General features: G+C 51.0%; 1 protein-coding gene across 1 annotated transcript in view; it reads left to right on the plus strand.

Moving 5' to 3' along the window:
- VPS8 (VPS8 subunit of CORVET complex) overlaps positions 1 to 15,231 on the plus strand; it is a 1,704,823-nt gene that overhangs the window by 1,006,895 nt on the left and 682,697 nt on the right. Inside the window, exon 35 of the mRNA XM_086955430.1 lies at positions 1,970 to 2,117. Coding sequence (XP_086811556.1) covers positions 1,970 to 2,117 — 148 coding nt within the window. The remainder of the gene's footprint in view (positions 1 to 1,969; positions 2,118 to 15,231) is intronic.

Consider the following 15,231-nt stretch of genomic DNA (forward strand, 5'->3'; position numbering starts at 1 on the left):
ACAGAACTGCTGGTGGTTGGGAAAGCAGCATCAGCTTGGTCTCACATGTGGTGGCACACCGAATTGGGCAGTCCTCCTATTCCTGTGGTTTCGGTAAGAAATCTTGGAGTATTGCTTGACTCAGACCTCTCTTACAAGTCTCACGTCAGCAAGGTAACTGGTAGGTGCTTCGGCATATTGAGGGTCCTTCGGAAGGTCTTAGATCTCCTTCCTACTGGAGCCAGAAAGACTATTGTCCATGCCCTGGTGACCCCCACCTTGACTATGGGAATGCTCTGCTTGTAGGTCTGAGTAAGAAAGGCCTTCACCAACTTCAGTGCGTTCAGAACGCCGCCACACGCCTTGTGCTCGGGCTTCCTCGCAGAGCTTCGGGGAAGACCGCTCTGGCCAAGCTCCATTGGCTCCCAGTCAGGGAACGGATTACATTTAAAGTCCTTTGTTTTGCGCACCGCATCGCCCAGGGCAAAGGCCCAGGTTATTTAAAGAACCTCCTCATTGCACATCGCCCTATCCGGAATCTGAGATCGTCCGGCGCGATGCTGTTCAAACTTCCCAGTATCACCAGAGCCAAGATGGGTGGTCGTTCTTTTAGGTACCTGGCCTCTAAACAGTGGAATGAACTCTCGCTCCACCTCCGAATGGAACCCTCCAAATCCAGATTCTGGGGGAAACTCAAAACGTTTGTTTCCTACTACGTAAACCTTCCCTCTTTTTGGCTCTGTCATCATCTGCCTCCTGAAATCTAGCAGTAGTCAGCGCGGGGACGCACTGTTCTTTTGTGTAACCAGGCGCTTAACAAATGGCTTATTAATATTATTATGCCAGCGCGCATGGGTGACACCTAAGTAGTACCCGTGTCGTCATCTCGGCGCATACGATGCCAGCGACTGACACGGAGCCGCAGGACACCACGTACTGATGCCCAGGGGTACTGCTTAGCAAAACTTTCCGGATCCAGTGTGATGCCTGGGGATATTCTAAGGTAAGGAATCTATCACTAACTAATGTCTCTTACAGATATATTGTTACACAAGTAGTAACTTGTGCATTAAGTAATTTTAAAAGTAATATTTATAGGTCTCTGTGTGCAAGGGAAGGGAGCCCTCAACCGCAAACCACATAATTAAACTCCACTACATACCACTCCACAACACAAAATTCCATTCCACATAGTTACACTACAAAACACACAATCTCACTTTAATAATTCCAGTACACATAATTACTATCCACATAATTCCACAACACACCATACCACATAATTCCTATACACAAACCCACTTGACAAATCCACCCCACACCGCACAATTCCACGCCACACTATTACACAACTAACTAATCCAATACAACATAGATAATTCCACAACACACCACATAAAACACTTCATAATACAGAAGTAAAAAACATTGCCATTTACAATGCCAGTAGCGCCAACAAATGTGAGACCTAATGCATTTGCAATGCTTGTTGAATATTGTGTATAAGTGAATCCCAGCCCACCTCTATGTGTCAGTAGGAGATCGAAAGTCTCTTGTCTAGTCCCTGCAGCTCTCAGTGTCCGAGAGATCGAGAGGGAATGCCTCACGTGTTGCTGAATTCATTGTTACACTCATTTGGTGAAATGCTACATGGAAACATTGCAACGCCTGCCTGGTCCTTTGTGTCATTGCGATGGGATTATGGCCAGGTTGCATCTGATTTGACAGTGGCTGCTGTTCAGTAGCCAACAAAACACACCATTTTCACCTTGTTTAGGTCTCATCAAGAGCAGCGGAGAAACCATTAAAGTTGTGTGAGGACTGCACTTATTGAGAATTGATAATAAACTAGACTTCCCGTTTTTATTGCAAGTATTCATGATTATTGAAACGGTATAATATTAATTTTTTACAGATATTTTCCTCTAAGCAAATTATTTCACAAATATTTATGAAATATTCAAATGTTTATTTTATTTTGTATTTTTAGGGAAGGCTTACAAGTAAACCCGGATGTATTGCAGCTAAATCCTGGTGTTAGTGAATTGTACATTGATCTGTTGTGCCAATACAATCCGAGCCAAGTGACCGAGATACTGCACATCCTAGAGCATTACAGACTTGAGGAAACTATTCAGGTACAGTAAATGCTGAAAAATAGGATTTCATCCATTGCACCATACCCAGATCGGGAAGCCGTATTCCTCCTGGACACTTAGCGGGAGAGGGTAGTTGTTTAAAGAAACTAGAAATTGCTATGCCATGTTGATCGTTGAATAGCGTATCTGAAAGAAACAGGTTAGTATTAGATTCCTTACCTTAGAATATCCCCAGGCTACAGATTGGATCCGTACCCTTGCGCGTCGGGAGGCATCCTCTGCGGGTCTGCGTCCGTCGTCGGCGTCGCGGGCGCCGTGATGATGTTGTCGGAGTACTTTGACGCCGCCTCCGCGCGCTGACGTCAGTTCTTCTTTTTTCCGCGCCAGCAGCGCAGATCCGGAAAAAGTTGTACCTTAGTCATTTTTTAACTAAACTTTTTACGATCCCTTTTGATCATTTTCGAGTCTTCGACTCCGAATGGTGCCGGTAGGGGTGCCAGGTTTCAAACCCTGTGAGGACTGTGACCGGCTGATGTCGGTAACAGACCCTCACCGCCGGTGCTTTCACTGTCTCGGCGTCGACCATGACGACAAGGCCTGTTCCGACTGCTGAGCCCTGACATGGAAAGCTAAACGGGAGCTGTCCCGCAAGCGGCTCGAACTCCGGCAGTCGGCCCGCGCCGCGAGAGGTCCCGGTCCGGACGGAGGTCGAGGGACCGGTCGTGGGGTCGGAGCCATCATAGCTCCGGGAGGAGTCGCCATCACTCTTCAGGCTCGAAGTCGTCCGGTAAGCACAAGAAGTCGAAGAGACGTCATCTCTCTTCGGACTACCCCTGACGCTCGAGCGACGCGGCCGGGGGTTCGGGGGACACCACCCACGTGGCTCTGTCGGAGTCGCGGGCATCGCGGCCTGCCCCATACCCTCCGGTCACTGGGCGGCAAGCGACACCGGAGGAGATCGAGCGCTTCCTCATGGCCATGAGGTCCCTCTCTCCTCCGACGTGCTCCGCGGCGCCTTCGGGCCCAGCGGACCCGTCTGGGGGCTCTAGCAGGTCGGGTGCTTCGAAGAGAACGCGCAATGTCATCAGTTCTGGGCGTTGGAATTTCCAAGGCGGCATTTGCTCGGAGACGCTTTTCGTCGCGAGTGGAGTTGCGGTCTGTTGTACGCCTTTCTGCCTATACCATTTCTGCCCAGAGTGATGAAGAAGATCAAACGCGACCAGGCCCAAGTCATCCTTGTGGCTCCGGACTTGACACGAAGGTACTGGTATCCCGAGCTACTCAGTATGTCAGTCGATCCCCCGGTTCGTCTGCCTCTTCAGGAGGACCTTCTGTCGCAGCAGCAGGGGACGGTCCTCCACCCGAACCTGTCCAGTCTCCACCTCCATGCTTGGAAATTGAGCGGCGACAGTTGAGGCCATTTGACTTGCCTCCTGAAGTCTGTAATGTCATTCTGGCAGCCAGGCATCCCTCCACAAAGTCGGTATACTCCTGCAGGTGGAACATGTAGGAGAGTGGGGTCTGCAATCCTCTGGTCACCCCCAATTTTTGCTTTTTGCTTCACTGGTTTACGACTTTCCCTGGCTGTGGGCTTGCTAATCAGACCCACAGCCTAGCTGTCTCTCTCTAAATTGACATCCATGTACCTTAGGTGCATATCTAATTGGATACTGGGTCACCTTATCAGTCCCGGTACAGTGTACCTTAGGTACCCAGGGCATAGGTGCACTCAGGGCCTACCAGGGGCTGCAGCATGTATTATGCCACCCCTGGCTGGCCATCCAATCTGACAAAACTGGCTGATCAATCAAGGTGGTGTAATCACCCTTTGCTTTGTTATAGTATACCTATATCTAACCCCAAAATGGACACATATCCTCCTATCAGTCACTTCTATGGCAGGCCTTATCAATCCTGAAGGCAGAGTGCTTGGAATTATGTGAGATAGTGCTATGGCATGAGCTGAGCCTGTCTGCAGCTTCCAGAACCAAGTCCTTTAGCTGTTTCCATGATAACGCTATACCATATACTCTTAAGTGCATTATAACCCTGCGGTTATTGCTAACTTTGGCATAGCATTATCAAAACATGTCGAGTAAGGTGTCATACGAATTGGAATACTACCCCCTCACCAGTTCTGGCGATGGGGGTAGCATTCCACCCTTCTAGGGGGACACGACATGTATGTAACTGTGAGGCCCGGTTAAAGTTAACTCGAGCCTCAGCATCACAAAATGGATGCTGCCAACACAGACAACCTCCTGCTGTTGGGAGTCCTTCCAGCGAGGGAGGCTTGGACAAAGGGTTTCCTGCCTTGGGAGGATAAAGGTAGGAGCTGGTCCCATTCCAAATTAGATTAATCCTGAAGTGAAACTCTGCAAGAAACTCTTGACTTCGACTTTCTGAACAGAAGACTGATGAAATCTCCCTTGTGGGCAAGGAGTGGCCACCCTGCGCAAGCAGGCACCATCAGCGTCCAGCGGCTTCCCTTTGTCGTCTTCCCTCGAGGACCCAGACTTCAGAGCCTGACGAGATCCGGATTCCCAGACCTCTCCGACCTCTTACTATATCTGCAGCACAGCTGAGATCCGTGGGTGCGACGAGACACGTGGGACCGGCCATCTTGGAAGAAGCAGCACTTCGCTCCAGCACGACTTCTAAGGTAACCTTTGGGGACTGAGAAGCCCCAGCCCCGAGCAGCTCCTGCACCGAAGACCAGCCCTCCAGCATCCACGAGATCTGCGTGGGGCCCTTCTGCCTGTTTCCTGCTTGACGCGTTGTCTGGTCACTTGCCGGCTGGCTAGTGGCCTCCTAGATGACGATCCACGACATCAACACCGCTGGTCTGGTTGCTCCAGACTGGCCCTTGCTTCCCTGCAAAGGAGAAGCACCCCGGACCCTCCTGGTCCACACCAGACGCCTTTTCCACCGACTGCGTGGGTTGCCTTTGCCAAGGTCTGTTGACACCGAATCCGGAACTAACACCGCCGACAGCGAGAGCCTGCGTGGGACAGCTCGTGCCTCCATCCTTGTCGTCGAAGACACCACCTGGTCCACGTGGCTGCAGAGACAAGTGTCCACTCTTCACCTGATCGCGACAACAGCATCTGGTTCCTCCCTGGTTCCACTCCAGTCACTGGCTAGTGACATTGTCCCCTCTGCTTTCAGATCTTCAGCATTCCTGATCCACCCTTGGATCACATCGGACATCTTCCTCCCGGTTGCCTGCAGCATATTTTCTTTCAGGCTCCATAGACTTCAACCCAGAAACCGACACGACTTCGCACCTATGCACCCGCAGCCCGTGGGTGAGGTAACGAGAGCATTTCGGTGAACAAGGGTAGAATGACTCTCCTAGTGTCCAGATTCAGTCGTTTTAGTCCTAACTAACTAGTCAGGATTGTCCGTACTCACCTTTTTCTTGAACTGTACTGTCCATAGACGTTGTTACGCATCACGTGTGTGAGTTCACACTCTGCACACGCATTCCGTGGGCCTCCTATTACTTACCTAAAGTTAGGGTAGTGTAGTCCCAGCAATCCTTCAGCCTCTGGACAGCTCCATTCCTTCTATCGACTTCCTGATACCATTTGTTTAGTATATGGTTTGTTGCGCCCCTAGGGCAACATTGTAACTTGTGCAACTTAACGTATTTTTGTTAAGAGTCTGGTCATGTGCTTAGCCCTCTGATCTCATAAAGAGTTCAGAGGTCTTTGTTAGTTAATAAATATCTTGTTTATTTTCATAACTACCTGTGTGGTGTCCTTTCATTTGGTATTCAAGGGGTTATATGTGGTAAAACAGCTGGCTTCACATGCCAAAAGAGTTTAGCCTAAGACTGCTTTGTCCATGCTACCATTAGGATAGCTGCTCTATAAGGTTGACTTACAACCAATCACCATAAGGGTTGTTTGGACTGATACAAGGTGATCACTAAAATTAGTGAGCATCATATATCAGGCCAACTTCTCACACACGACATCCGAAGGAATCTCCCTTTTTAGAGTGAAGGAGTCACTCGCCTGCATCTGCAGGCACCGCAACTAAACTGACAGGTCTGCTTCTCCTGACGTCCCACAGACTCCGAAGGGTTCAGCAATACAGGTGGTGGTTCTGCAACTACCTCGAGGCCTGCACTGTCTTCTCCGTAAGTTTGAAGTCAGTATCCCTCTTCGGAACCTCTGGTCCAGTACCCTTTGCACTGTGTTGACTTGTCATTGCCAAGGCTTGTTGACTATACTCTTCAGAGATCTCCTGCTACCATGATCTTCGTCCTCACTGCATCCTCTGCACCGTGGGCCTGCATTCTTGGTGAGCTGCACGAGGTCCTCTTGTGAATCCTGTGCCTTCTGCCTGTGGGTCCTCTTGAGGGTCTTCTTTGGCTCCAGGGGGCTTGCTCAGGGCCTACTCTGACTCTCCTGCCCATGGTGATTCTCTTAGACCTTGCTGCTCTCGACACTGCACCTTCTTTGCTTTCTTTGTCTGTTGCTGCTGCCAAGATTTGTTAGTGATCTATTCTGGACACAGACCCGCTGACTCTCGACTTCTGATGTAGGACAGCTCATGAATGGCTCCTGGTCATCCACGGCGCCACCTGGTCCTCACAGCTGCAGCAACAAGGGCACCGTCTACTCTCCTGCATCTTTGTTCATCGACGGTCATTGGTATTCCAGTGCCTCCTAGCCACTTCAGATTGGTGTAGACTCTGTCCCCTCTGCCTGCAGGTACTCCTCTTCAAGAATCCACCCTTGGATTCCACCAGACTCTTTCACCTTCATCACCTGCGGCATCTTCACTGACGTCCTCCATTGTGGTCTACGGTGGTTTCCGATGTCACTCCACACCTATGCACTCGGCTTCGCTGGTTTAAGTATCCTGGTTGTTGGGTTATGCATAGGTGGGGTGACTCTCCAACCTTCCAATTTTCCACAGGGTTTCTTCAGGTTCCTCTGAGAAGTGTCCTTTTTAAAACTGCAACAGCTTCTTCCTCATTGACTTGTATCAAATCTGCTGTCTTGTTTCCACTCTGCAGAAGGCCTCAGTGGGGTTCCTGGGTACCTACCTTGGATGTTTCCTTGGGCCCCTGACTCTTCTAAGTCTTCTGGGTCCAGTCTAGACTTTGGTCCCAGTTTGCATTCCACTTTAATAGTATATGGTTTGGTCTACCCCTGGAGACCACTCTGTATTTGTGCTACTAACCTAATGTTGAAGTATTGTGTGTATTGTGGCCAGATTTCCTGATAGGAGATATCTCAACATGTTAGTGAGTGTTTATAATAAATACATCTTTTTTTAACTACTCTGTGTGGTTCTTTTTTACTTAACCTACCCTTTATGATTAGTACTGGTATAACAAGCTGCTTTACACTCCTTCTGGACTAAGCCTGAAGGCTGCTCTCCACAACTACCACTTAGAGAGCTTTCTACTGTTATCTAAGACCGCTAAAATCACCATAAGGGTTGTCTGAATTTGTTCAGGGTGCATCACTTAAATAAGTGTGCACCATATACTAAGCCAGCCTCCTACATATACTTTTTAATCATGCACTCCATGGAGATGTCTCTTATCATCAAGGTGATGCAGTGAAGTGATAAAACGAGAGTTGCCCAATATCATTCTCCAGAAAGTTAACTTTTGTAGATTTTACAATAGTTTTGAACAGACCAGCAAAATATCCTGCCAAAATTCAATATAGACATAAATCAGAGCTTAAAAGAACAAGCTACTTACTTTCAGTATTGTTTTTTCTACTAGAGAATCGAAATTTGCCTAGTGTAGTAACGGTAAGTTTCAATTCTATTAAGGACACGGAGGCGAGGATTATGCTTTTCTCTCTTCGCTGTTTATTAACATAACATCGCACAGCAGCCAGAAAAGCATCAAAACTTGAGAAATTTTAGTATTCCCAACACAGGGATATCAGAAACATTGCAATAACATCGTTTAATAACTACAAATCCCATGAGATGAACATTAGGCAGTCCTTCTTTAGTGTCCATAAATCCCAATATAAGGCGTCCAACCAACGAACTCCTCCTCTTTCTTCGTGGCGAGCCAGGCCAAAGTCTCAAGCATCTCGTTTGCACCATCATTCCCTGGCGGAAAAAAGAACAGCGTGAGCTAAGCCATACCCGCTAAGCCTGAAGGCAAATCAACAAAGCAGAGCATCAAGTCAATCGACATGCAACCCAAGAAACAGTAACCATACTGCAAGTCGGAAAACGGATTACTTACTCCAGTACGGGCGGGATATCCGCAGGAGGTATGGGTGGGATAATCCTCGCCTCTGTGTCCTTAATAGAATTGAAACTTACTCTTACTACACTAGGCAAATTTCGATTCTATGTCAGGACCGGTGGCTTCAGATTATGCTCGTTTAAAGCTTGTCCACCACCAAACTAGCAATATCCACCACTGGCTTAAAATAGAACCTTTTGAAGGTGGAATCCGAAGACCAGTCCGCAGCGCGCATGAGGTCTTCTAATCGTGCCCCAAGGGCAAAAGCTTTTGAGGCCATGGCCCCTCTTGCTGAGTGAGCTCCGAACTGCCTCGTATCATTACCAGCTTCCTGCATTACCCAACGCACCCACCGGGCTATAGTGGGGGAAGAGACAGCCTTGTGCGGTTTACGCAGCGCAATCAGCAACTGCCGCTCACCCGGAGGGCGAAGTTCCGTTGTAACATCCTCGTAGGTTTTCAAACACTGTACCACACACAACTTAGGGGCATCTGCAAATGCCGGATAGGAAATAGACCTCGTAGCCGATTTCGTGCGTCGGCCCACGGTAAAGGTCACCCCATCCGGGGAGAACGCTCTCGCCGTGACATCCAGGGCACGCACACCAGACACCCTGCGACAAGACACTAAGCACAGGAGCATCGCCAGTTTAGCTGACAGTTCTTTTAAGGAAAGATACTTGTTAGGCTGCCAGGAAAGAAAAAGGTTCAATACCACGTTAACATCCCACAGGACGGAATACTGTGGCTCCAGCGGTAAAGCCAGACGCACTCCTCTAAGGAGTCGACATACCAGGGGATGCTCGCCAACCGCCACTCCATCTATCTGCACATGAGCCGCTGATATGGCAGAACGTATCGTATTGATCGTCCGGTATGCTAAGCCGGAGGTAGAGAGTTCTGCAAGAAAATTCAGGATAGGAAAGAGGCCTGCGACCATGGGATCCAAACCCCGTCGAAGACACCAACGAACCCACCTGGTCCAAGCCGATCTATACCTCTTGGCAGTGCTGCCTGCCCAGGCCTTGGACAAAAAATGCTGAGCTGAGTTCGAAAGGCCAGGGAGCGACCAACGTCGCCTGAAAGCCTCCATGCCATGAGGCAGAGAGAACCCTGGAGGAGATGGTGAGGGACCCCGTCTGGATTGAGGAGAAGACGAGGAAGCCGGGGGAGTAGGATTGGAGAATCCCAGGAAAGTTCCAGAAGAACTGGAAACCACACTTGCGACCTCCACACGGGCGTCACCATCACCACGTCCGCCATCTGACGGCGAATCTGGGCCGCGGCCCGTACTATCATGGAGAAAGGCGGGAAGGCATACGGCCGTTGCTGACTCCAGTCTTGGAGGAACGCATCCGTCGCTTCCGCCAAGGGATCCGGTCTCCAGCTGAAGAACCTCGGGAGCTGGAAGTCCAGACGGGACGCAAACAGGTCTATGGAAAACGGTCCCCAGCACGCTGCCAGCCAGCGGAACACTTGAACATCCAGCTTCCACAGGCTGGAGTCTCGAAGGTACCTCGAGTGCCAATCCGCCACCTGATTGGCCCGACCCGGCAGGTATTCTGCCGTAACCGAGACTTGATGGGCGAGACAATAATCCCAAAAGTCTTTCGCCAGGTCCGCAAGGGCTCTTGATCGCGGACCCCCTAAGTGGTTCACATACCGAACCGCTGAGACATTGTCCATCCGCAGAAGGACGCATGACTTCACCGAGTCCCTCGTCCAGCAACGGACGGCGAACAAACCTGCTAGAAGTTCCAAGCAGTTGATGTGAAGTTGCTGTTCGTCGGACGACCAAGCGCCGCCTGTGGAGAAATCCCCGCAGCGGGCGCCCCAGCCAGACCTGCTGGCGTCCGACTCGATCACCAAGTCCGGAACGGACCCGAAAATCACGCGGCCGTTCCATGCCTCCATGTGGGCGAGCCACCAAGACATTTCCTCTTTGACCTCCACCGACAGGGGGATCAAGCGGTCGTAGGATAGCCCCCTGCGCAAATGGTGCGCTTTCAGTGGCTGAAGAGCCCGATAGTGAAGAGGGCCCGGGAATATCGCCTGAATGGACGATGAGAGAAGGCCTACTACTCTGGCCACCTGCCGGCGGAGGGAGGTGTGTGATTTGGAGATAGTTTGCCGAAGCACATGCTTGATTTTGGGCATCTTTCTGGACGGCAAACTAATAGTCGATTTCACAGAGTCCACCACAAAGCCCAGGAACACCATTTGCTGGGCGGGGGTGAAAACCGACTCCTCCCTGTTGACAATAAACCCCAGACCTTGTAACAGGGAGACCGTCTGAGACAGATGGGCGGCCAACTTGCTCGGGTCCTGGCCCAACAGCAAGATGTCGTCCAGATAGACGATAAGCCGAATCCCCTGACTCCGTAGGGATTCGATGGCCGGGTGCAGAATTTTTGTAAAGCACTACGGGGCCGAGGGAAGACCGAACGGAAGGGCCTTGAACTCGAACACCATATCCTTCCAGCAAAACTGAAGGAAACGACGATGCGGGGGGTAAATCGGAACCACCAGATACGCATCCTTTAGGTCCAGACGGACCATCCAGTCGTTCGGGAGCAAAACGTCCCTCAAAAGATGGATGCCCTCCATCTTGAAATGGTTGTACACCACCCAGCCATTGAACTCCCTGAGGTTGATGACTGGTCGTCTGCCCCCGTCCACCTTTTCCACAAGAAAAATATTGCTCAGGAAACCCCGGGGGTGGCGCGTTGTTCGACAAATAGCCCCCTTGCGCAGCAGCGCCGAGACTTCTTCGTCGATCAAGAGCGCGTCCGATTGGGAAAATGTTATGGGCCGAGGAGGCTCCGCCTGGCACGGCTGGTCGTTAAACTCTATGCGGAACCCCCGCACGGTCTGAAGGACCCATGCGTCCGTTGTAATAGCCTCCCACGCTTGGGGAAAACATGCCAACCTCCCCCCAATAACAACCTGATCCGCAGGGATAACACTCACCGTGTGAATTGTTGCCGCCGGAGGCGTTCCCGAAATTTCCGCGTCCTCTGAAACGCTGACCTCTGGTGGGGTAGAAGTTGTTGTAATTCGCGGAGGAGTTGTAGCCTCCTCTGCCGGAGCCATGCCCTTTTCCGGGCTGTTGCTAACCACCACGGCCGGTCGTGAGGCCCCTACCACGACCAGCCCCCCGGGAAAAACGCTGGTGGAAGACCCGCTTGATGGTTGACTGGGCCTTATCCAGGGAGGTGAAGGTGGAAACAAACTTCCCCAGTTCTTTCATGAATGGCTCGCCAAAGAGCCCTCCCTGGGCAACAGCGCCAGCTTCCGACGAAGCCAAATCGCCCAACTTGGGATCCAATTTTATCAGCAGCGACCGACGCCGTTCGGTCGAAAGGGCACAGTTGGCATTCCCCATAAAGATAACCGCCCGCTGCGCCCAGTTGACAGTACTTCCGGGCAAATGGCGCTGCCCGACACCTTGGCTTCCTCGGCCATATCGAGAATCTTGGTGAGGGGGCCAATGGTGTCTAAGAGCTTGTCCTGGCAGGAGCGCCAGGAACGGTCGATCCCCTTCCGGGGGTCCTTGACGAACTTCGCCATGAAGGTGGCCATTTTCCCATCGAGTTACGGCGTCATGGCCACCTTCCCATCCAGAGTCGGGCGAGGACATTCGCCCCTCAAACAGCTGCGCGCCTCCTTCTCCAAGGGCTTGCGGAGGCGGCCCGCCACAAACTGCGCCACCTTGTCACCAGGCGCCCAGGCGGCCGACCGCGGGTGCATGATTTCGTCCGGTTCCAGCATGCCCGAGGTGTCCTTGGGCAACTCCGTTGAATTGGACGCCGGTCGCCATGACCGCACGGAGTCCTCGTCGTCGTCGTCGTCCGTATCCGCGGGGGAAGCCCCCCCCCCGGGAAGGCCGGGACAACGTTCGCCGGTGTAGAAGGGGTCTGAGGCGGAGGCGCCTCGGAGGCCGACCCAGACGCTTTAGCCAAGAAAGCGTCGCGTAGGCGCTCAAAAGCGTCCTTGTCCACACCTTGTGAACCACTGGGACCTGCGTCCCCACGTGACTTTTTGGCCGCCGGAGGCTGGCCAGGGTCGTTGGCGGGGGAACCCCTTAGGGCCGGTGCCAACTTGTCACATTCCAAGACAATGCGGGCTGACAGTCTGTCCTCCATAGGCCCAACGATTTCCTGCACACACCGGTAAATCGACTGGTCCACAGCCGCATAGAACTCGTCGTCCTGGAGGTATTGGTGAGACTCCTCCTCCTCGACGTAGTACCCCTCAGCCATGGCGTCCACCACGCAGTAGATAAGAAAGTAGAATCTGAGAGTTCCGATGGCGTACACAGACGGCCACGCGTGGGCCAACCGAAGGTTGGCAAGGGTTGTAGGCCGGTGGAACCGGGCAATTAAAAGGCAGCACCAGCCTTAACAGCGCGCAGACCCTCTCTCCAGAGACGGGGTCGCACCGCCTCCCATCGCGCTCGAGCGGGGAACACCCCAGCGGAAGCTGATGCAGAAAAGGGTGCTGAAAATCGCCCGCAGGCGGCAACGTGGTTACAACCACTAATACAGACCCCACCGGGGCGTTCAAGCACGGGACAGTACAACCCAAGAGGGCGTCAGGGTTAGGCGGCAGCAGGGCACCTGCGATGTCGACTCCCCAGCGCGGCTCCAATCAGTAAGACGAAAGCTGCGCGCGGGCAGGCGAGACGCAACGGCGCCCTCTAGCGGTGAACTCAAGACCGCGGAATACACGGAGACATCGCGTAAGGGGCGAAGGCGTCCCCGCGATGGAAGGGGCTCTGGAAGGGAAGAAAACCCCACAGGCCCCCCAAAGCAACAATCAATGCAAATAGAATACACAAAAAACCTCAACAAACACAAATGTGCAAGAGAGGGAGAATAGCACTTAACTGGCTGCGAAGCAGCGAAGAAAGAGGAGGAGTTTGTTGGTTGGACGCCTTATATTGGGATTTATGGACACTAAAGAAGGACTGCCTAATGTTCATCTCATGGGATTTGTAGTTATTAAACGATGTTATTGCAATGTTTTCTGATATTCCTGTGTTGGGAATACTAAAATGTTTCAAGTTTTGATGCTTTTCTGGCTGCTGTGCGATGTTATGTTAATAAACAGCGAAGAGAGAAAAGCATAATCTGAAGCCTCCGGTCCTGACATAGAATCTATCTAACCATAGATTCCTCACCTTGTGAATAGCCCCAAGCGCCAGACTGGATCTAAACAATTTTCTATAGCAATTTCCTCATGCGTCAAGAGGTGGCAATGTGCGGCTCTGCGTCGGTTCAGTTCTGGCTCGGATATGATGATGGAATCGCTATATCTGCACTACCTCCACGTGCTGCTGTCAGTTTCCATCTGATTTCCATCTGCTTTTATTGGATGCGTAGTCCATAGAAATCAGAATATACCAGTGTGCAGATCTGGGGATTGGATTTTTATTAACAGTATGAGTCTATTCCACAGAATGGAAAGGAGGGTGGGTTGGTGAGGCAACTGCAGTTAGATAGAGTCTCTACTTTAAGAACAAGTTACTTACCTACGGTAAGGCATTATCTGGTAGAGACTCTATCTAGCTTCAGAATACTTATCTTTGAATTTCCCAGGTGTCAGGCTGGAACCGGAAACTTTTGCTTGAGCAATATCCCTCGCGCACGCTGTCGGATGGCTCCATTTGTTTCCGCGTGACGTCGGCATTGCTTGCGTCGGTTAGGACGACCCAGTCACCTATATAGGCGCTACCCCAAAATACTAGTTTTTTTCCACGTCAGAAGCGCAGAGCCACGAAGTAACTCACAAAAATGTGTTCATAACTAGGGCCCACAAAAAAAGGGGAGTAACCCTAGCCCTAACAAATCAGTCCGCAAAGCCGGGAGGCATGGTTGGGCCCATTAGGAAACCTATTGTCCTACCTCACCCTGCTCGAGCCTAGCTCAACAGCAGGAGGGCAGAAGCCTGTCTATGTTTGGCAGCAGCACTAGTTTGCTGTTAGACCCTGAAAGGCTGGTACCGGGAATACAGGGTGGCTGCCTAGGGGAACCCCCCAGTACATGTGATCCTACATCCAACGCCGTTTTCGGTGTAACCAATACATAGTTAGATATCTCGTAAATTTACTTGATGTTTTCTATATGTCTAAAATGGCTGACCGCACATACAACGCCAGGAGAATCGACTCCTAGGTTTGTAGGGGTTGACCTGCTCATGCAGGGCACCCTCACTCTTCTAACCAAGCCTTCAGGGTTGAAAGGCCTACCTTCGGGGTGACTAATAGGTTTTAAGTTCAGTGACCTCAGATATAAGAAAACTTATACCTGTTGTGAGTGGTGCTAGCACCAGCTCACACAGGCTGCAATGACAGGCTTGTAGTCACAGTTTGAGTGGTCTCCCATGGGTGGCATAATACATGCTCCAGCCCACGGTAGACCTCTGGTGTACCGATGCCCTGGCTAACTCAGTGCCTTACACTAGGGACTTTGCATGGTTCACCAGTAACTAATTAGGAAGGTACCAAAGTACTTACCAAGTGCAATTTAGGGAGAGAGGAAAGTGACTGGGGTCCTGATTAACAGGATCACAGTCAGACTAGTCGAAAAAACAGATTGACAACAGCAACAATTGGGGGTATCCATGAAAGCAGATCCTACTCTCCTACAGTAGATCATTGTTTTTTTCCTGATTAAAGGATTGGAAAGGATCCTGCTATTTACTCAATAGAAAGACTGTATTTGTTCCATTTTTGAGCAGCCTCAGCTATTTCGATTTGTCAATCTCAAAAATGGAACAAAGCTTTGTCTTTACTCCTGAGTTTTGGTGACATAGCAGAGCTGTAAAAGGTTTTTAGTATGTCTTATCCTAGTTTGTGTGTGAAACTGGGTACTTCTGAAGGCAGCGTGATATGTCTGTTGCTAATGGAGCCTC

Source organism: Lissotriton vulgaris, chromosome 2_1 (assembly GCF_964263255.1).
Source record: "Lissotriton vulgaris chromosome 2_1, aLisVul1.2, whole genome shotgun sequence".
NCBI lineage: Eukaryota > Metazoa > Chordata > Amphibia > Caudata > Salamandridae > Lissotriton > Lissotriton vulgaris.